General features: G+C 35.4%; 1 protein-coding gene across 1 annotated transcript; it reads right to left on the bottom strand.

The window, feature by feature from the left end:
- Positions 1–12949: 12949 nt before the first annotated feature.
- LOC140804717 (uncharacterized) lies at positions 12950–21244 on the bottom strand. Its single transcript, XM_073160811.1, has 2 exons — positions 20660–21244; positions 12950–14191 (listed from the first exon to the last, which is right to left on the bottom strand). The coding sequence occupies exons 1-2, from the start codon at positions 21227–21229 to the stop codon at positions 13040–13042; spliced, it is 1722 nt and encodes a 573-aa protein (XP_073016912.1). The 5' UTR covers positions 21230–21244; the 3' UTR covers positions 12950–13039.
- Positions 21245–24018: the final 2774 nt, after the last annotated feature.

Genomic DNA, 24018 nt, shown 5'->3' with positions numbered 1-24018 from the left:
ACAGTGTAGGCCAGTAGAATCCAGCTTGAAGGATTTTTGTAGCAGTTTTACTTGCCCCAAAATGTCCTCCAGTTGGACCACTATGACAATGAGAAAGTATAGAACTTACCTCTTCCGCTGGAATACACCTACGAATAATGCCATCTGCACAAATTCTATACAAAAGAGGATCTTCCCAAAGATAATATTTTAAATCTGAAAAGAACTTCTTTTTCTGCTGATATGTAAGATGAGAAGGAATAAATTTGCATGACAAATAATTGACAAAATCAGCATACCATGGTAAATTAGAGATGGCATAAAGTTTCTCGTCAAGGAATTCATCTCTAATTACATACTTACCTTCCTCGGGCTTTTCCAATCTCGATAGATGATCAGCAACTTGGTTTTCAGTCCCCTTTCGATCCACGATCTCTATGTCAAATTCTTGCAGTAGAAGGATCCATCTTATCAATTTTGGCTTGGCATCCTTCTTGTTTAAGAGATACTTCAAAGCTGAATGATCCGTGTGGACTATCACTTTACTCCCTCCGAGGTATGGCCGAAACTTGTCCAAAGAAAAAACAACAGCCAACAACTCTTTTTCTGTGGTGGAGTAGTTCAATTGAGCTCCTGAAAGTGTCACGCTTGAATAGTAGATTACATGCAAGAATTTGTCCCTCTTTTGCCCCAAAACAACCCCTAAAGCAATATCACTTGCGTCACACATGAGTTCAAACGGTAGATGCCAATCTGGTGCAACAATGATCGGGGTTGTGGTCAACTTTTGCTTTAATGCCTGAAAAGCTTGTAAACAATCCTCAGAAAAAACAAAAGGAACATCTTTCATTAGCAAATTAGTTAAAGGCTTAGTAATACTTGAGAAATCCTTGATAAATCGCCTATAAAAACCCGCATGCCCAATAAAGCTACGAATTCCTTTGACATTAGTGGGAGGAGGAAGCTTATCTATGATATCTACCTTTGCTCTATCCACTTCAATACCTTTTTCAGAAATTTTGTGACCAAGGACAATTCCTTCCTTTACCATGAAATGACATTTCTCCCAGTTAAGTACAAGATTCGTTTCTTCACATCTCTTTAGCACTTTTGACAAATTAATCAAACAAGAGTCGAAGGAAGAACCAAAAACAGAAAAGTCATCCATGAAGACCTCAATATACTTTTCAACCATATCATGAAAAATCGACATCATACAATGTTGAAAAGTAGCAGGAGCATTACACAAACCAAATGGCATTCTTTTATAAGCAAATGTACCATAGGGACAAGTAAAAGTGGTCTTATCTTGATCTTCGGGGTCTATGGGGATTTGCAAATATCCAGAATAACCATCTAGAAAATAATAGAAAGTATGACCTGCCAAACGCTCTAACATTTGATCAACAAAAGGTAAGGGGAAGTGATCTTTTCTTGTGGCATCATTCAATTTGCGATAATCAATACAAACACGCCACCCAGTCACAGTTCTAGTGGGAATTAATTCGTTATTTTCATTTTCAACAACAGTGATTCCCCCTTTCTTAGGAACAACATGCACAGGACTTACCCACTTGATATCGGATATAGGAAAGATCATACCTGCATCAAGGAGTTTGATTACCTCCTTTTTTACGACCTCTTGCATAGCTGGATTCAATCTCCTTTGAGGTTGAGTGGTGGGAGAGTGCTCCTTCTCCATTAAAATTTTGTGCATGCACATGGATGGATTTATTCCCTTGATGTCAGCTATGCTCCATCCAATGGCACATATGTTGTCCTTCAGCACTCTCACAAGCTTTTCTTCTTCATCACCTGTCAAGGAAGAAGAAACAATTACTGGCAGTTTATGTTCTTCCTTCAAAAATAAATATTTTAAATGAGGAAGAAGTGGTTTGAGTTCGAGGAATGGGGGTTCTTCTGTGGAAGGTTTAATTGATTTTGGAATATGTCCAAGCTCCCCAATCTTCGAATTCACCGATCTTGGCAAAGGCTTTGATCCCTCCAAGTAGTTCATACATTCCTCCACTTCTTCTCTACTGGATTCCGTGGACTTTGGGCTAACCAAAAGATTTTCCAGTGGGTCTTCAATCAAAGTATCCTGCACACTACACTCAATAATATCATCAATAGCATCTATCCTATAACAGTCAGAAGATTCAGGATATTTCATACTACGAAAAACATTAAAAGTTACCTTCTCATCATTCAACCTCAAAACTAACTCACCTTTTTGCACATCTATGAGAGCTCTTCCAGTAGCTAAGAAAGGACGACCTAAAATTAGGGGGTCTCACGATCCTCCTCCATGTCTAGCACAACAAAATTAACTGGAAATATAAATTTATCAATTTTAACCAAAACATCCTCTATAACCCCTCTAGGATATTTAATAGACCTATCAGCAAGTGAAGGAAATAGTGGTGGGTTTAACTTCTCCATTCCCCAATTTCTCAAAGCATGAATAAGGCATAAGATTTATGCTAGCACCAAGATCACACAATGCTTTGTTAAAATTAGAATTACCTATAGTGCAAGGAATGGAGAAACTACCTGGATCCTTAAGCTTTGGAGGTAATTTATTTTGCAAAATAGCTGAACATTCCTCAGAAAGCTTAAAAGTTTCAAAATCAACAAGTTTTCTTTTTTTAGTCAAAATATCTTTCAAGAATTTAGCATAAGAAGGCATTTGAGCCAAAGCCTCTACAAAAGGAATATTTATGTGCAATTTCTTAAAAACTTCAAGGAATTTCGAAAATTGTTGATCCAATTGTAGTTGTCTTGCTCTTTGAGGAAAAGGAAGTGTATTAATATCAATATTATCATTACACTAGAAAAAAAAAGGCTTAAAGACAACGGTGAAAAACCATTGTTGTATGTCTTGAAAAACCGTTGCTAAAGCCCCTGTTGTTAAAGGGTACGCTCAAAGACAACGGTGAAAAACCGTTGTCATAGACATCAAATACAACGGTGGAAAACCGTTGTGGTATGTCTTGAAAAACCGTTGTTAAAGCCCCTGTGGTTAAAGGATACGCTCAAAGAAAACGGTGAAAAACCGTTGTCGTTTGTCTTAAAAAACCGTTGTTAAAGCTCTTGTGGTTAAAAGGTGTGCTCAAAGACATCGGTGGAAAATCGTTGTAGTAGACGTCAACGACAACGGTGAAAAACCGTTGTAAAATGATATTTGCGACGGACTTCATAAAAAAACCCGTTGCAATTAGCGACGGTTTTGTCACCGTGGATAAAATTAGCGACGGTTATCAATAACCGTCGCTAACGTTAGCGACTGTTTATCATTAACTGTCGCTAAATATAGCGACGGTATTAATGTAAAATACCGTCGCTACTTAGCGACGGTTAATACATGTATTCCGTCGCTAATATTATCGTTAAAATAAAAAAAATAATAATTTAATAAATCTGTTTTGTTAATTGGTACAATCGTGTAAGAGATAAAAAAATTTAAGTGTCGTGAAGTGATAAAATCGTGTAAGAGATAAAAATTTTAATTGTTTTGAAGTGGTAAAATCGTGTAAGAGATAAAAATTTTAAATGTTGTGAAGTGGTAAAATCGTGTAAGAGATAAAAATTTTAAGCCTTGTGAAGTTGTAAAATCGTGTAAGTGATGAAAATGGAGCGAATTTGCATGTATTTATAGAGAGGGTGGAAGAAAATGGAGGGAAAATTGGGCGGGATCAAATTTTTGAAATTGGCGACGGTATTTCTTAAACGGTCGCTAATATTCGCGACGGTTATATATATTGCGTCGCTAATAATTGCGACGGTTAAATTTAAAGCGTCGCTACTTTCAAATTAGCGACGGGTACACTTGATTCTGTTGCTTACTTTAGCGACAGTTTTAATATAACCGTCGCAAATATGAATGTAGCGACGTTTATCTATTACCGTCGCTAATATTAGCGACGTTTATCTATTACCGTCGCTAATATTAGCGACGGTTTTGTAGTAAACCGTCGCTAAATACTGTTGTGTTCTATTTTTAACCCACGCCAATCGACAACGGTTTTTCTAAAACCGTTGTCGATTGTCCAAAAAACACGCTAATAGACAACGGTTTTATAAACAGTTGTCATACACGTTCAAAGACAACGATTCTGTAACCGTTGTTATTGACCCTAAAAACCGTTGTCTTTGACCCCTAAAAGACAACGGTTTTTCTAAAACCGTTGTCTTTGTACAAAAAACACGCTAATAGACAACGGTTTATGAAACCGTTGTCATAAACGTTCAAAGACAACGGTTCTGTAACCGTTGTCATTGACCCTAAAAACCGTTGTCTTTGACCCCCAAAAGACAACGGTTTTTCTAAAACCGTTGTTGATTGTCCAAAAAAACACGCTAATAGACAACGGTTCATGAAACCGTTGTCATAAACATTCAAAGACAACGGTTTTACAGAACCGTTGTCATTGAACCTTAAAACCGTTGTCTTTGATCCCAAAAAGACAACGGTTGTATAAAAACCGTTGTCGTTTGCTTAAAAAATTATCTACGACAACGGTTTTTGCTAAAACCGTTGTTAAAAAGTTTTTTAACAACAATTTTAGCTAAAACCGTTGTCGTATGTGTGTTGTTGATTCTGAAAATTCTTGTAGTGTTAGAATCAAATTCATTACCTTTCTTACCTGTGTTCCGTGTAGTCTGAGTGTTCTGTTCCTTAGCATCTTCCATTTTTGGTTTCATTCCTCCATCATTCTTTGCCTCCATATCTGTACAATTCTGCCTCTTTGGCTCCTCTTCCTCGGCCTTGACCACTGTACTCACTGCATTCACTCTTTTTCGGATTTTTCTCAGTATCACTTGGTAGTGTTCCAAGGGCTCGATTTGCTAATTGATTGGCTATTTGACCCATTTGAGCATCCAACCTTCGCAAGATAGCGTCATGATTCTGCAGTCTCGTCTCCATTCCCACAACATGTTTCATCATAAAATCCTCATAAATTGATTTTTGGATCTTCTTGCTTGAATCCTGGAGGTGCTGTAGGTACCAATACTCCTTGCTGTCTCATTTGTTGAGGAATGGGCAGTGGAGGAATATGTGTTGGATTGAGGGAATTCTTCGTATTCTTCCAAGATAAATTAGGGTGATTCCTCCATCCTGGATTATACGTGGAACTGTATGGATTTGATTGTTGTCTCCATTGATTCCCCACAAAATTCACTGCTTCTTCATCAAAAATGGGTTATTCCTCGATGACTATTCCTTGGACCTGATTTGCTTGATTTGATTTCAGTTGAGAGAATTGATGGGCCAACCCATCAATCTTAGCAGTAAGTGCATTCAACACATCCATTTCAAGAACTCGTGCCTTAATATCTGTCCAACCCGCACTATTTTCAGCCATATTTGAAATTATTTCAAGTGCAACTCGTGGAGTCTTCCTGTATAAGCTACCATTGGCTGCCGCATCTAGCATGGAACGCACGGAAGGATCAACTCCGTCATAGAAAATCTAAACTTGTACAAATGAAGAGAAACCATGTTGAGGACACCTCCTCAACATCTTTCTAAATCTTCCCCAATCTGTATGTAGTGTTTCCCCATCCTTCTGGCGAAAAGATGAAATATCCATACGCAGTTGTGCTAGCTTGGCGGGTGGAAAATATTGATTCATGAATAATTCCACCAACCCATTCCATGTAGTAATAGAGCCAGCTGGTAAATCTCTAAGCCATTCTGCTGCTTCACCATGCAAAGAGAAAGAGAATAGTCTCAATCTTATGGCATCCGTGCTCACTCCATTGAATTTGATTGTGTCACAGATAGATAGAAATCCCTCCAGATGTGCATTAGGATCCTCGGTCTGCGATCCTCCAAATCTCACTTGATACTGTATCATTTGAATGATAGATGGCTTCAACTCAAAATCATTTGCTTCCACAGTAGGACGAGTAATGCTTGAACCATAACCTCCAGTAGTTTGTCTAGTAAGATCATAGACAGTGCGCTCATCCTCCTCGTTGGCCATTGCTCCTGTCCCTGCTATTTCAACCTTCTTCTCTTGTTTGAACTGCTCTTCCACGTCAGAGTCTGAGGATTTCTCCCTTTGTGCTCTACGTCTCCGTCGAAAAGTATTCTCAATCTCTGGATCAAATGGCTCTAATTCTGTGACTCCTCTAGCACGGCTCATGCACAGTAAAATAATCCCTGAAAATAAATAAACAAACTTTAAACGTATGAATATGCGTAGAATCAAGAAAATTAAATAAAAACCTAATCTCAAGAAAATAATAAATCCTAATATTAAACAATTCAATTCCCCGGCAACGGCGCCAAAAACTTGACCGACGATTTCGGTTGGGAATAAAACTAGCAAGCGGACTAGGTCAAGTAATAGTATTTGGAGATGAGTCCAGGTATCGTACCCACAGAGATCGATGTTTAATTACTAGAATATGAATTATTTTTCCTAATTTAGGCTAATAAAATTCAAATGATGGGAGATAAATCAATTAAAACTAAATAAAACAATTTAAATAAATTAACTAAAACAAAAAAAATCCAAATTATTAAATTAGACGAAAATTCAAATTATTTAAAGACGACTAAGGCGCACAACGGTACCGAGACAATTTATAATCTACGTGTCAAATTTAAATTCAATAAATTAATTATTTAATTCACGACGGAATTCCCAAAATTATTTATTAAACGATTCCTCGAATTAATAAATCTAATTAAATCTAACAGTCCAATTATTCCTAACTGAATTTAATTAGATTCAACCGCATTAGATCGCTGTGAAATTACAGTTTTTCAACCTAAAGTCGCACACTGAAATCGAATACTATTTCTAGTCAATTTAACCATGTGTTGATTGATGTGTGAAGCAAATATTAATCTATTGCCTTCCGGTTTTAGATTAACCAACAAATATTCTATTTAATTGGCCAGATTAAAAGAACACGTGATAAACGACACCAATCAATGAATAAAATAAATAATCAACTTGAATCAAACTCAAAACATCAAAAATAATCTGTCTCGGCCCTCTATCGTGGCCTTAGTCAATAGAAATCTACTCCATAAACTTAAAATAAAATTGCAATTCACTGTTTAAATTCAATGCAGAAAACATGATTAAGAAGGAATGGAAAGAGATTCTCTGTAATTTGTAGCGTGTGAGGAATTCCTCCAGCTTTTGTTCTTCTTCCGCGGTGATACTACTTCACAGTAGCTTCTGTTCTCCCAGCTTCCTTTCCTTCTGTTATGGGCTCTGTTTTGGCTATTCCGCCTGCTGTTCTTTTTTCTGTTATCGGCCGCTTCTCTTCTTCTGTACGCTTCTGCCCTTTTATTCTTCTTAATGGGCCTCCTCCTTCCTTTCCTTTTTAAGCCCATCTCTATAAAAGAAAGTGTAGATAAGATATTTATACAGATTGACATAGATTTTTCCAAGATTTCAATATCATCAAGGAATAGAATATAAGAGTATTTAATTTCCTTTCTTCTGATATTTTGTTCCCTTTGAAATCTAATAAATTTATATTATCTCTCAATTTAAACAATTTTCACATTTTATTCAAATCTACAATTATTAATTAAACTAAGCACATAATTAGGGATAAAAAATCTAGATAAGCACAAATAAAATCCCTAAATCTCTATAACATTTGGGCTTATCATCAACCCTATCGATATTCACAATAAAAAGTAATATTCTTACTATAAAAAGTAATATTTTTTCAAGGATGACCCAAATAAGATATATGTTTCACAAAATACGACCCGTGTTACCGTTTCACACAAGTTTTTGTCATGATAAATATTTACAACGAGTCTGGCATGGAAATCTCATAATTGATATTCACGTGAAGCGTTAGATTATTATCAGGGTCTTATATTAACAATTTATGTATCTAATTTCTTTGCAATAGAATCTATTACTACATTTTCAAATGATATGCAATCAATTTTTTTTTTAAAAAAAAATGTTATATGAGTTATAATATCACGAATATAAATGGAGAACATTGATTGAAAAATCTCGTTTGATTTCTGAATTTTGGTTGATTTTTGTCAGAAAGAAGAGAGATATTGTATTATTAATTTTCTTGACTATTTTATGATTTTTCTAAAAATAAACTAAAGGAGAAAAATGTTAGATGATTTTCTTGGTTTGGCTTAATTTTTGTAATTATTTTGTCAAAAAAATTAATTTGTAATTTTTAAGATGTGGAGATACTTGGAAAAATTTATTTGTTGAAAATTTTGGAATATATTATTTTGAAGATGAGTAGGTCTCATGTGAGACCGTCTCACGGATCTTAATCTGTGAGACGGGTCAGCCCTATGGATATTCACAATAAAAAGTAATACTTTTAGCATAAAAAGTAATACTTTTTCATGGATGACCCAAATAAGAGGTCCGTCTCACAAATACGACCCGTGAGACCGTCTCACACAAGTTTTTACCTTTGAAGATATGAATGATAAGGGTTTAGATATATTTATTCTTCGTGAAATATATGATGTAAGATTTGAAAATATTTATTCCATCTAGAACTAAGATATAATGAAGTTCTATAAATTAGAGTTTTCATTCATTTTAAAAAATGTCAAGTGTGACCATATGTGGTCGAGGGAAGCTTATGAACTTTTATTGTCAAATCTTTCAGAGTGGTTTGTTGGTTGTAGTTTTTATGCACCACATTAATTTAGATATTCTTCAATAGAATAATGTGAATTCTCTGGAGAAAACGATATTATTTTCATATAGCATATATTATGTTACGAACTTGTCGAGTTGGTTGTATGTGAAATCAAGGAGAAAAAATGAGACTGTTCCTTCGATGTCGCAAGTTTGATTGAAGCGCTATGGACAAATTCAACTGATATTCATCTTCAAAAAAATTAAAATTAAAAAAAAAAAAACAAGAGGACTTGACTCCAGCTGGGTTGTGGTCCCGTTAAAATACAAAGATGGCGGTCTTTTGGGGTTGAGAGGGAACACAATTCAATTGATTTTGTATTCTTCATGTATACTTTGAAAATTATGCGTCAGTTCACACAACAAGCAGTTGGGCCCTAACTTCTTTATTTATTTTTAAATATATTAATATTTGATTTTTAGATAAATAAAAACAAATCAGTGCCTTAAATAAGTGTGTTCCAGAATAAAATATACTCTAGCAAGTAGCAATATGGGATTTTTGAAAGCATTTTTTTTATGTATAAAGATTTTGAAAAAAAAAATTTAAAAATACCAGAACTCATTGGCCAAAAAATGTGGTTTTTAGGATGAGTAGGTCTAGTATGAGCCATACCGATATTCACAATAAAAAGTAATACTTTTTCATAGATGACCCAAATAAAAGATCTGTCTCACAAAATAGGACACATGAGACCATCTCACATAATTTTTTGTCTTTTAGGATATATGTTTCGATTGTCTTTAAAAATAGGAAAATTAAATAAATTTATTTTTTTTACATACATTAAAAAAAAATCCTAGTGTCTTCGGTTCATTTATGAAAGCTTAATCATGCTCTATTATTAGGTTGTCCTCAATAAATCATTGATAATCCATCATTTTTGCTTTGAAGAATCTGAATGAGAAAATTGAACAGTGGAGCGGTTGCATCTTTGCATGCACACTTATATTTAGGGTTGCAGGATTTAAAAAGTTCATATATTTTTTTTTTTGCAATAAAATAATTTAATTTTCTAGTTTTCTATAAGGTGACCGTTGAGTAAATTTTTTGGTAAAACCAGTCTTTTTATTCCACTAAATGAAAAATTAAATGTTGTGTATGTATATATATATATATTCAATGATACTAGTTGAGATTGAGAATTGAATATAATTCAACCATAAAAAGCTAGCTAAAAGAGAAATATCGTCTAAGTCAATATATACAACTCACAAAAACTCAATTTAGTCGATATTGGACTACCATTTCACCACTTTAGTAACATAAATTATCTTGTGGTTAAATAATAATTATACTTTTAAAACGATAGAGTGCCTTAACTTACAATTCAATCCAAGAATTATTCTTGAATTGTCAACCCGCACCTTTGTGGCGGTTCACCTATTTTTATAAAAATTTAAAAAAAATATCAAAAATATATATTAATAATAAATCACTAAAAATTATAAAAATCTGTAGCAGCTATATTTTCCAAAATCCGAACCTTTGTATATAAATAAACTTTCTCTTTATTTTACACACACAATCCAATTTCTTTCACACATACAATCTCTAATATTTTTCGCACACATTCTTTGAAACAATTTAATTAACATTCTTCAATATTATTAATTATTATACATTTATATAGTTTTTTAAGCATATGATCGAAGGAGTATTGTTAAAGGGTCGATACTTAATAATATAATAACTTAAATAATAGATACAAAAACTCACGAGTAACACAACAAATAATTTCTCAAAATAAAGGAAAATAATTTTTTTTATTTTTTAAAATATATAAAGTTTTGCTCTGCAACCTCTTCTTTTCTGGACTGTTTCTCGATAGGGATGGTAATTTCCTCCGAACTTGTTGGAGGATCCGATACCCGACCCGAATAGAAGAGGGTATGGAGAGATTTTTAGACCCGATTAAATAATTGGGTAATCGAGTATGGGGATTTTCGGGTTCGAATATGGAGGCGGGTTTGATATAATCCGACCCACACCCTACCCGAATACCCGTTTAAATTAATATATAAATATATATAATATATATATATATATATATTTATATATGTATGTATATATGTATATATAGTAATTATATTTATTTATATTAAAGATTCATCTTCTCAAATCCAAGTAAATCGATACTTTTTTTTTGCTCTTCCCTTTCACTTTCACTTTTACGTTTCAAGGTTTTACCGCTCTTTTATTTTTCATTCAATTTCTCATCTTCTCCATTGGTAAGTTTATTCCATGTTTGACTTTAAAAATTGAAAAATACTTTATTTTTGTTGAATTGCGTACTTTTGTTCAACTAATATAAACTATTTTTAATATTTTGTTATTTTTTTCTATAAAGTTTATTTTGCAAGTTTTATCATTAATAATTTTTCTTATTGTTCATTTAAATAATTTTTTAAATATTCATAACTTCATTGAAATAATTTAAATTTGAAAAAATTCAATTGTATATGATAATAGGATATTTGGGTAGGGTATATGTATCCGATAATCCGATGGATATGGAGATGAGGATGAAATTCAATACCCGGTGGGTATGTGGATGAATTTAATAAATGGATATGAAGATAGATGTATGAAATCCGACCCATATCCTACCCATTGCCATCTCTATTTCTCGATTCTAGTATCCATGCCACGGCCAATTGTTCTATTCAATTGCACTAAATAACGATTCTTAAAGTCCAGCCCAATTTTATTTTGGGCCTTAAGCCTGTCTATAAATTTAATATTTTACCACTGAAATAATTTTTTTTATTATTTTTGCATCAATCATATACATACGTACAGTGTTGTGTGTGTATATATATATTTATATATTTTTGATAAGTTGTATATTCATCATGTATATTTATATGAGCACCGACGAGATAACACTCACCTATTAGATATGCAATTTTTTTTTATATTTCATCGCATCCAATAGATAAGTGACACTGCATCGATGCTTATATAAGTGTGCAAAATAGATGTGTATCATATCCAAACTATAATAATAATAATAATAATAATAATAATAATAATAATAATAATAATAATAATAATAATAATAATAATTCCATCAATTTTCACGTGAGATTCACAGCTAAAATATATGTGAATCTCACGTGAAAGTTGATGGAATTCTTTTATTATTTTGTGCAATCATCATGACACACTAGCGTGATGCATTGTAGCTATCGAAACCAAATGTACATTACAACAACATTAAAAAAAAAAAAAGTTTAAAGTTACGTTTGAGGTAAAGGTTTAAAATATTCGAATTTTTTGGATTATAGTTTTAATGTTAACAACGAAACAATAGAAGAAATCTTAAGTCCATGCATTACTTATTTACTTTGTTACAGAAAGTAAAATGAATTTAAATACCTCTATAAAATTCATTCTAATTAAAAGAAATACTATTTAAACATGCAATGGTGAATTTGAAGTTTAAGATCTTGCTTGTTTAAAACTACAAAAATATATTTGAATTGATGAATTTTCATCAATCTAAATACAACTTAAAAATCCTTGAACATACGGAATTTTATAATATGAAATTTTCATAGTTTTTTTAGCTTTATATATTATAAAATTTAGCATAAACTTGAAAATTACCTAATGTTATAACTAACTTCATTTATTTATTGTATCATTCATTGATTTATTTTAACTAAACTTGTTAGAAAAGTAAGTTTAATAATCAATTATTAAAAAAAGCTGAACAAAATGGTTATTCAAATCAAATTCTTTATCCAAATTGTACTAAAAGATTGTAGATGGGCTAGTGGTAACACGACTAACTAATTGTTAGTAGGGTTGGTGTCGGAACCGTTATTTAAGGTAGGAGAGCCAACAAAAAATAATAATTTTCTCTCGCAAAAGGGCACGACGATATTGATTTCTCAACAAAGTTGTACAAATATTCAATTCAATTTAATTCAATTCCTGTCGCACTAAGGTAGTAACGTAAATTATATTGGATAAACATCGTTTGATGTTCGTTTAGAAAGAGTTGACATGAAGAATCGAATTATTAATCATTGATTAAACATTCACTCATTTCTTCAAATCAGATAACCCTTAGGCCTTTTACAGACAACTTTTGTTCGATGAAAGAATTATCACTGCTATAGATAAGGCAAAAACTTATGTGAGACGGTCTCACGGGTCGTATTTGTGAGACGGATCTCTTATTCCATGAAAAAGTAGTACTTTTTATTGTAAATATGGGTAGGGTCGACCCGTCTCACAGATTATGACCCGTGAGACGGTATCACATGAGACTAAATCGATAGATAATATATGACTACGTTATAGTTTTATTCAATAAGTTTTTTTTTGGTACATTTTTATCACGTGCTAGATAAAATAAAATGGGAGTATTGTGTTATATTCAAGAATGCCAGAATCCGCCCAAGATGCTGCGGAATTTAGTGGAACTCAGCTTTCTTACGAGCTTTTTGGCATCTGAGACCTCAGCTTCTGCCAGCTTTTCGATGTTCTTTAAGTAACCTGAACTTGAAATCTTTTTTCTTGCAATGTTGCTACCGGTTAACGACATCAATATTGAAAGCAATGGCTGTTTGCTACCAGAATTAACGTCCTCCGGGCCGAGTAGCTGCATCAATATGCCAACATTTTGATCATTCTGCACAAATCTTTTTCTGTTTTTGGGTACAACCACCATGTTAGATAGTGTCTCTGCTGCAATTTTGCGAATTTGGAATGATTTTGATTCGAGGAAGCTAACGAGGACAGGCATAAATCCTGCATCCCCCATCACTTTCTTGGCATCCTCAGACGTCCCACATAACCAAAACGATGCCTTTAGTGCCAATTCTCGAACGGAAATCTCCCCAAATCGGAGAAAGTAAAGCGCGTGATCTGTAAAACCAGATTTCATCAACACATATAAAGAAGTATCTGATCCAAAGCATAAATTCATGATTCCTTTGAGTGCCATCTCTCGTGTCTTGGTCGAAAATGAGGATTTGGGATCCAAAATACGCACTAATATGCGGATTCCGTCTTCTTGAACGATCATTTCTCGGATTGATGCATCTGAGTAAGCCATATTTTGCAAGAAATCAAGTGAAGCTATCTGCAAAATTTCATCTTTAGACCTTACAAGCTTAAGGAACAAAGAAATTGCCCCTTCCTCAACCATAAACCTCTTGATCTCTTCAATCTCAATAAGATTTTTCAACACCCCACATGCCAAATTTGCCAATTCTCCCCCATTTTCACCATTCTTGCCACAGAGTTTCAACAGGGCTGTCACCCCACCATGAGCAGAAACAGACCACGCATTATCAGAATTCTCCGTAACCTTTATCAAACACCTTGCTGCAAATTCTTGACTCGGTTCATTTCCAGACTCCAGCACTCTAATCAATGGAGCAATTACCCCTGCATCAATCAACACAGTTTTGTAGGACTGAAACCCCGCAATCAAGCGCACCGCCTTTGCTGCCGCCTCTCGAATTTCACTCTCTTGCGAATCAAGAAAATGCACCAAAAAATTGACAAAACTCTTGTTGGATAACTGAATAATGAAGAGTTGCTGAAGTGTAAAAGAAGTGGGAGTTGTCCCACATTGGAAAATTAGCCAAATGATGTCTCCCTTATAAACTCCAAGTTTGAATAGGGGTTGTGTCCCAAGGGGTACCAGAAGTTTTTAGAAGGGGGAAAACGCTAATAAGCTGTGTCTCGGTGAAACACACGCGCTCGTCTCGGGTCGGTGCGGTGCGGTCTTTGACAAGTATTAATTTTTTTGGATCAAATTTATTTGAATTCAGTCGCAAACTGATGTGCTTGGGCAGAGGTACGCGCGCGAGTGCGCCACATCCCGCGCGGATGCACGCCTGTCGCTGGAATGTGAGCATTCGAGCAGAACAAGGCGCGCGGGCGCTCGCGCCTTGCTGTGCGCGCAGCTCTCAAGGGCAGAATGCTGCGCGCGGCCGTGCGCGCAGCACTGTTTCTGAAAGCATGCGCGTCCCTTGACTATGATGGCATCAGTTTTTCACCCAAACAATGTATCCCTTGACTAGAATGGTGTCTCTTCGGAGCATTCGGTCTGGAGAAACATGACTCTTCAACACATCCGGTGATCATCTAAAAATAATTCCTCCCATCATTTTTCGAAAATGTCTGGAAAAATCACTACACTTGTTCTTGCAATTTTCTGCTGATTATCATACCACCTTGCTGCATATTTTCGTTTGCTATTTGAAAGCTCTTGCATATATATTTTTCGCTGCTATCAGGACTCTGTAGTGCTGCAAAGTTTTGTCTTGAAGTCGTTGTATCTTGGGGACGATTGCCTGCAACGTATAGCATTTTCATACGGGCAATTTCGTCTTGCGGAGAAAGGATCCTCCTTGCCTCGACTTGATCTTATTGTTACTGCGGTTGGTTCAAGGTTCTATTTGCTGCGTTTTGTTCGTGAATCAAGACATTCAACATATCCAGGGTAATATCCTTACAACAATCGCAAGACGAAATATATTGTTATTCTGGATATGTCTACTGCATCATTCACTCTTGTGCCCAATGGCCCTACCGCCCCTGCTCATGGAGAAAAGCCTCCAAAATTTTCCCGTGCCGACTTCAAACGGTGGCAGCAGAAGATGCTCTTCTACCTCACAACACTGAGCCTATCTCGATTCCTTAAAGAGGATTTCCCTGTTATTGTTGTGGATGATAATGACTCCCAACGAAGGAATGCTGTTGATGCATGGAACCACAATGACTTCCTTTGCCGCAACTACATTTTAAATAGACTAGACGACACGCTCTACAGTGTCTACTGCTCTGTCAAGATCGCCAAGGAGTTGTGGGACTCGCTGGAGAAAAAAATACAAGACAGAGGATGCAGGAGTCAAGAAGTTCGTAGTGGGCAAATTCCTTGACTTCAAAATGGTGGACGCCAAATCTGTAATAAGCCAGGTACAAGAAATTCAAATTATTATTCACGACTTATTGGCAGAGGGAATGGATATCAATGAACCATTCCAAGTGACGGCGATAATTGAGAAATTGCCACCAATGTGGAAAGACTTCAAGAACTACCTTAAGCACAAGCGCAAGGAGTTGAAGCTTGAAGATCTGATTGTGAGGCTTCGTATTGAGGAAGATAGCCGATCTTCTGAGGCCAGAATACACAAGAGAACAATGGAGGCCGAGGCCAAGGCCAATCTAACAGAATCGAGCACCAGCCACAAGAGAAAGCGCCCTCAAATTGAGAAACGAGGGCAGGCCAAGAAGTTCAAAGGAACTTGCTACAACTGTGGCAAACCAAATCATAAGGCCAAGGACTGTCGTCTTCCGAGGAAAGACAACAGAAATCAGAAACTAAAGCAAGCCAACGTCATCGAAGAAAGGCATGTACCAATAGACCTATCACAACTTGATCTATCTGAAGTTGTGTTTGAAACCAACTTGGTGGATAATCCAAGGGAATGGTTGGTAGATACCGGATCAACTAGCCACATATATGCTGAAAAGGCAATGTTCTCATCCTACACTACTGTAAGTGATAGGAAATTGTTTATGGGAAACTCTACGACGTCTGAGGTCGTAGGAATTGGTAAAGTGGTGTTGAAGATGACTTCCGGAAAAGAGATGACATTGTTGAATGTGTTGCATGTGCCAGACATTCGAAAGAATTTAGTTTCTGGATCCTTGTTAAGTAAGGCTGGCTTTAAACTTGTGTTTGAATCGGAAAAGTTTGTCCTAACCAAAAATGGTGTATTTGTTGGAAAAGGACACCAAGACGATGGGCTCTTCAAAATGAATGTAATGAATGTTTACCGCCAAGAGGCGAAGAATAAAGTGAATGATTTTGTTTATTTGTTTGAAAGTTCTAATTTATGACATGAAAGATTAGGACATGTTAACTTCAATACATTACAAAGGCTTGCGAATTTAAATGTAATACCTGCATTTAAAAGAAATCCACAAGATAAGTGTGAGATTTGTGTTGAAGCAAAGATGGTAAAAGCTCCATTCCATTCTGTGACAAGAAGTACTAATCCACTTGATTTAATTCACACTGACGTATGTGATTTAAAGTTTGTGCAAACTCGAGGTGGGAATAAGTACTTCATAACATTCATTGATGATTGCACAAGGTTCTGTTACGTCTACTTATTGAAAGTAAAGATGAAGCTATAGAAGCTTTCAAAAATTATAAGAATGAGGTTGAGAATCAATTGAGTACAAAAATCAAAATGATTCGAAGTGATAGAGGTGGAGAGTGTGTCGCTCCGTTTGAAGAATTGTGCACTAAATCTGGCATTATTCATCAAACTACGACACCATACTCACCTCAATCAAATGGAGTTGCATAACGTAAAAATCGTACTCTCAAAGAGATGATGAACGCGTTGTTGATAAATTCTGGCTTACCTCAAAACTTGTGGGGGAAGCAATACTATTTGCAAACCACATTCTTAATAAAATACCACACAAAGGAAAAGATGAAACCCCATATGAGTTATGGAAGGGTCACAAACCATCTTATAAATACCTAAAAGTGTGGGGGTGTTTGGCTAAAGTAGAGATACCAAAGCCAAAACAAGTTAAAATTGGACCCAAAACTGTTGACTGCATTTTTATTGGATATGCCTATAATAGTAGTGCATATAGGTTTTTGGTGCATAAGTCAACTATTCCCGATATTAATGAAGGAACGATTATGGAATCAAGGAATGCAATATTCTTTGAAAACAAATTTCCTTGTAAGGAAAGGAAAGAAGGTCCCATTAAACGGTCTTATGAATCTACTAATGATTCTAAAGAAGTCAATGAAGAACCAAGATGTGGGAAGAGAGCAAGAATTGAAAAGTCCTTTGGTCCTGACTTTATGACTTACATGTTAAATGATGAACCAAGGAATATTCAAGAAGCTCTATCCAATCCCGAAGCTCCATTTTGGAAAGAAACTATAAATGATGAAATAGAATCCATCATGCATAATCATACGTGGGAGTTGACTGATCTCCCTCCGGGATGCAAGCCTTTAGGATGCAAGTGGATCCTTCAAAGGAAATATAAAGAAGATGGATCTATTGATAAATATAAAGCACGCTTGGTGGCTAAGGGGTTCAAACAAAAGGAAGGATATGACTTCTTTGACACATACTCTCCAGTTACTAGGATTACATTCATTCGTGTTCTCATAGCTATTGCTGCGTTGCATAACCTTGAGATTCACCAAATGGATGTGAAGACAGCCTTCTTGAATGGAGAACTAGAAGAGGAAATATACATGGAACAACCCGAGGGGTTTGTCGTTCCCGGACAAGAAAAGAAGGTGTGTAAACTTGTCAAGTCGCTATACGGACTCAAACAAGCACCTAAGCAATGGCATGAAAAATTTGACACTACAATGAAGTCAAATGGTTTCAAAATCAACGAATGTGATAAATGCGTTTATATTAAAGGTAGTGCAAATGATTATGTCATTGTATGCCTTTATGTAGACGACATGTTGATTATGAGAAGCAATCATGATTTGATTATAAATGCCAAGAATATGTTGAAAAGGTCTTTTGATATGAAAGACTTGGGGTTGTGTGATGTCATATTAGGTATTAAAATCTCTAGAATACCTGAAGGAATAGTTTTATCACAAACCCATTACATTGAAAATGTACTTGAAAGATTTAGTGCCTTAAACAGTCGTCCTGCTAGAACTCCTATAGATTTAGGTGTTCATTTAGCAAAGAATAGAGGAGAAACCATCTCACAACTGGAATATGCAAGGATAATTGGTAGTCTAATGTACTTGACTAACTGTACTCGTCCAGATCTTGCATATTCAGTGAACAAGTTAAGTATGTTCACAAGTAATCCAAGTAAGGATCATTGGAAAGCTTTAACGAGAGTGCTTGTATATTTGAAATATACATTGAACTATGGTTTGATATATTCAAAATATCCTGCAGTTTTAGAAGGATACTGTTATGCCAATTGGATATCTGACACAAAAGACTCAAAGTCTACTAGTGGATATGTATTCACAATAGGTGGAGGAGCGGTGTCATGGAAATCATCTAAGCAAACATATATAGCTCGATCCACTATGGAATCCGAGTTCATAGCATTAGACAAAGCTAGGGAAGAAGCCGAATGGCTAAGAAACTTCCTAGAGGATATTCCTTGTTGGAATAAGCCAGTGCCTTCCATTAACATTCATTGTGATAGTCAATCAGCAATAGGAAGAGCACATAGCAGTATGTACAATGGTAAGTCTCGTCACATTAGACGGAGACATAATACCATAAGACAATTGATCTCGAATGGGGTTATTTCTGTTGAATATGTGAAATCAAAGGAAAAACTAGCGGATCCGTTTACTAAAGGTATAAATAGAGATCAAATGTACAAACTGTTGAGAGGAATGAGCTTAAAACCCACAAAATAAAATATTTATAGCGGTAACCCAACCTTGTGAAGTGGAGATCCCATGACCTTGGTTCAATGGGACAACTAAGTTATAAATATTAGTTTGAATACTTGGAATATTTAAAGGCTCATTCCTACAAAATCCAAGTATAAAAGACCTGCAACATGTGGTGAGGTTAAGTTTTCTTTTAATGATTCATATACCTATGAGGTAGAGTATGGCAGGATATTCTAGATAGGAGATCACCTATATAAGTGAGAAGTAATGGCCGCTTCAATGGAAAACGCTTATGAATCTAGCTTATGAATCTAAGATATGGTCCAGGGCCGAAATGGACACAACATGAGAACAAGAATATGTTAGAATTATTATTGTGTAAATACTATTGACTTGGTTTACGTAAACGGTTGACTAGTTCAAGACATCGTGTCACTACTCAACTAGTAAATTCTATGGTATATTACTAAGGAAGGTTCAAAGTCAAAAGCTACCTATCCTAATGCAATCATAAATCACAAGAGCTTTCAAGTAAATCTGCATACATGCATTAAGTTCATTTATGTGGGGAATTGTTGGATAAATGAATAATGAAGAGTTGTTGAAGGGTAAAAGAAGTGGGAGTTGCCCACATTGGAAAAGTAGCCAAATGATGTCTCCCTTATAAACTCCAAGTTTGAACAGGGGTTTAGGCCCCAAGGGGTGCCAAAAGTTTTTAGAAGGGCGAAGACGCTAATAGGCTGTGTCTCGGTAAAACACACGCGCGCGCTCGTCTCATCTTGTCTCGGGTCGGGTCGGCGCGGTGCGGTGCGGTGCGGTGCGGTCTTTGACAAGTATTAATCTTTTTGGATCAAATTTATTTGAAGAATAAATTTTTCAGTCGCAAATTGATGTGCTTGGGCAGAGGTACGCGCGCGGGTGCGCCATATCCCACGCGGATGCGCGCCTGTCGTTGGAATGTGAGCATTCGGGCGGGCGCGCCTTGCTGTGCGCACAGCTCTCAAGGGCAGAATGCTGCACGCGGCCGCGCGTGTTGTCGCGCGAGCGCGCGCACATCACTATTTCTGAAAGCATGCGCGTCCCTTGGCTATGATGGCATCAGTTTTGCACCCAAACAATGTATCCCTTGACTAGAATGGTGTCTCTTCGGAGCATCCGGTCTGGAGAAACGTGACTCTTCAACACATCCGGTGATCATCTATAAATAATTCCTCCCATCATTTTTCGAAAATTGCTGGAAAAATCACTACACTTGTTCTTGCAATTTTCTACTGATTATCATACCATCTTGGTGCATATTTTCGTTTGCTATTTGAAAGCTCTTGCATATATGTTGTTCGCTGCTATCAGGACTTTGTAGTGCTGCAAAGTTTTGTCTTGAAGTCGTTGTATCTTGGGGACGATTGCCTGCAACGTATAGCACTTTCATACGGGCAATTTCGTCTTGCGGAGAAAGGATCCTCCTTGCCTCGACTTGATCTTATTGTTACTGAGTTTGGTTCAAGGTTCTAGTTGCTGCGTTTTGTTCGTGAATCAAGACATTCAACATATCAAGACATTCAACATATCCAGGGTAATATCCTTACAACAACTCTCAAGTTCCACCGCAATCTTTACATATCTCTCATCTTCTAGAATGGATTCGTTGAATTCAACAAGGGCATGTTTCTTCATAACAGTGCTTCCGATCTTTAGCATAGATAATAAATTCTGGACATAAAACCTTATGTCCTCTTTCGAAGCCGAAGGCCCAGGCTTCGGTACTACAATAGCATAGCTCTGCGTCACCAATCCCAGAGCATGTATATCAGAAAGAGTCTTCACATGGTTATCCAACTTCCCATATACAATATCAAGATCGCTTTGCATGTAAAGCTTCCCACAGTACGAAAGTTCCAGACAACGCTTTAAAAGACCATCGCATTCACTACTGGTGGCTAAAATCGACTCCAGAGTGATACAGAGTGAAAAGTTATCATTTGATTCACAATTCTCGATGGTAACGAGGATGGATAAAAGCTCTTCCATCCTCCTTCTTATGGACATCCATTTTGAAGCAGAGACTTTGGTTGAATGTGAGAGCGCAATTAAGGAAGAGATCGACCCGATTGCTTGCCATAGTCTCGGGCTTTCATTTGATGTTTCCTTTTCAGGCAGACCATTTTCTTCACTCATTGGGAATATTTTTACGGGTTCTGAAGAGATCCCATTTTCCGGTGAGATGGGTCTGGTTTCGCGGCGACGCAGAGCCGAAGATTCGTGTGGGAGCTGGAAATTTTGGTTTCGGAGGTTGTTACATGGTTTCATGGGATTTGCCTTCATTTTTTTAGACATTAGTTTGCATTAATTGATTAAATAGATAAAGGGTTCATTATGTATTGATTAATTCACCTATTTAGGTTAACTGTACAGTATATCTCATTTAATGTAACACGGTCTTAATCTGTTTGTGTAAGGCAAGCGTCACAGTTGTGTGTGGCACTGTGACTGCGGTGAATAAAGGAGACACTTGTTTCGACATTGCCAAGAGTAATAACCTGACCACCGCTCAGTTCGACGCCATCAACCCTAACCTGAACTGCAACGGACTCTTTGTCGGCCAGTGGCTTTGCATTGACGGGTTTGCGAGTTAATACCGATAGCAACTAATCTTATGAGAAAGCCAATAATCTCATCTGCCATATTTCATGAATTACTAGCTAGAATGAAATTAGGTCGGGGAATCAACTAATTTGGAAAAAAATAATTGGCATCATGACGATTACATGCATGCTCAAATACGTTAATATATATATATATATATATATATATATATATATATATATATATATATATATATAATGTTTCAGTAGCGTCGAGATGTTTGTCAGGTTGAATTTCATAAGTTTAGCATAAAAAATAAAAGCTAAAAATAACTAAATCCAGAAAATCTCTGAACTAGATATGGAACGATAATTATTAGTAGGTATTATATATATCCCTTTTGGCTCATAAAAATAAATTTCTGTGATATAGAAGCAAGTAATAAATGTATCGAGGTTTGAACTCAATGCATCCGACCCTATTTATATTTTGAGTTTCGTTTTTATTTTAATATAAATCATAAGCCCCTAATTTTTTTAAAAAAAGAAAAAGAAAAAGAATTGATACTTCTCTAATCAGGATAATTATATTTTTCATCCCTACTATTTAATATTTTTTACTCTCGTATTTTATACTGAAATAAATATTTTATTCCTTAATTAATTTTTTCTTATTTATAATATTGTGATATTAATATATGGAGTTCTGTCTTTCTAAAATTTTCATATTTTTGATAAGATCTCATGAAATTATACAATTGTTCAAAAGAGTTTAGTTTTTAATGAAATTCTTTTTCTATATTTGTGTAAGAGTCTATATAACGAATAAATTATAGGAAAAAAGAATCTATAAATAAAATATCATTGCCGTTATGTGTGTGGTTTTTGGAGTTGAGGGAGAGAAGTCACTGGTAGAATTTCCTTGAGTTACTTCGCATATTCAATTAAGTCATAGGTAGATAATTGCTGAAATAGACGAACGTGAAGTAATAGGGTACCATTTTACTTTGCATTATTACCTAAGTCGTATCCAAAATATTAGCGAAGTCTTTAGCCGGTTCAACGAGGGAAAATCGGTCCGGAATTAGATTGATGCTGAAGTAAAACGTCTTTTACTTCATCGATTTCGTAAATTAAAGTGTAGCAATAATAGCTTATAACTTCATAGTTTACATTGATTGACGAAGTAAATATTTTGTATAACTTCACATGTTTTGTATTTTTGTGAAGTAATTGATGTGCACTTCGTTGTTATGGAACTATGATGAAGTAAATATATTCTATAACTTCGCCATAATTTTTATTTGTGAAGTATTTGGTATTTTGTTACTTCATAATTTACATTTATTGACGAAGTAGTTCATTTAGAAGATTTCATTTTTTGTATTATAGTGAAGTAATTAATAAAGAACGACTTCACAATTATTGAGTTGTGGTGAGTAAATTCTTTCTTTAACTTCGACACAATTTTAATATGATGAATTTTTTTATTGCTTCATCATTTAGTTTAGTATTAAATAAATAATCATTTTTTATTGCAACACAATTTAATTTAACGAAGTAGTTCTTGATTACCACCTTTGTGGGGACCCGGACGCTAATCAAGTTCATAATCGTCATTGGGATAATTTAATCAATTATAATAAACAGGGTCTAATTTTTTATTTTTTAAAATGCGGAACGTAATGGAAATTATACTATTATACACATCAGTATAACGTAAGGTACAAGTCCTGTACAACATATATTCAATACATACTAAGGTTCAACCACTAGCTATCAAGTGTTCAAACCCTATTTACAGCAACATCAAAGTCTGTAGTCTCCACTCTAATCCTGATCTCTCGTCATCTCCTCGAACCTGATCCTGTCTCACCTGTTGTCATGCACACATACAAACACGACAACAGCCGGATAATTCCAGTGAGAATATAATCCCAGTATAAATCAACGAGCATGCAATCATATAATCAATATAAAGCATGAAGAAGATATCAGATATAAATTAAAGTCTGAAACATAATTCATATAAAACTGTCAATCATATTCGTGACTCCACGACTCAGACTAGACTCAATCCTAGTCTAGGGATCCCGATTTCCAGACGTTGGCATTCCATATTGATCACCAGTAATAGAAGAAACTCTGATTCTATCAACATCGATATGGTATCGATCACCAGTAATAGAAGAAACTCCAATTCTATCCACATCGATAGCCTATCATCCGGTGACAGACTTTGACACTATCGCCAATACACTATCTTGTGACATCGTGCAATGTGCACGTGGCGATCCCACCACTATCAGGCACTTCTGTCACAAGATTACTCATCTAATACTCATCTAATACATACTTCCTACAAATCAATAAAACAACATA

The sequence above is a fragment of the Primulina eburnea genome, chromosome 11, assembly GCF_022965805.1.
Source record: "Primulina eburnea isolate SZY01 chromosome 11, ASM2296580v1, whole genome shotgun sequence".
In the NCBI taxonomy this organism is placed as follows: domain Eukaryota; kingdom Viridiplantae; phylum Streptophyta; class Magnoliopsida; order Lamiales; family Gesneriaceae; genus Primulina; species Primulina eburnea.
This window is presented reverse-complemented; position numbering and strand designations above follow the sequence as displayed.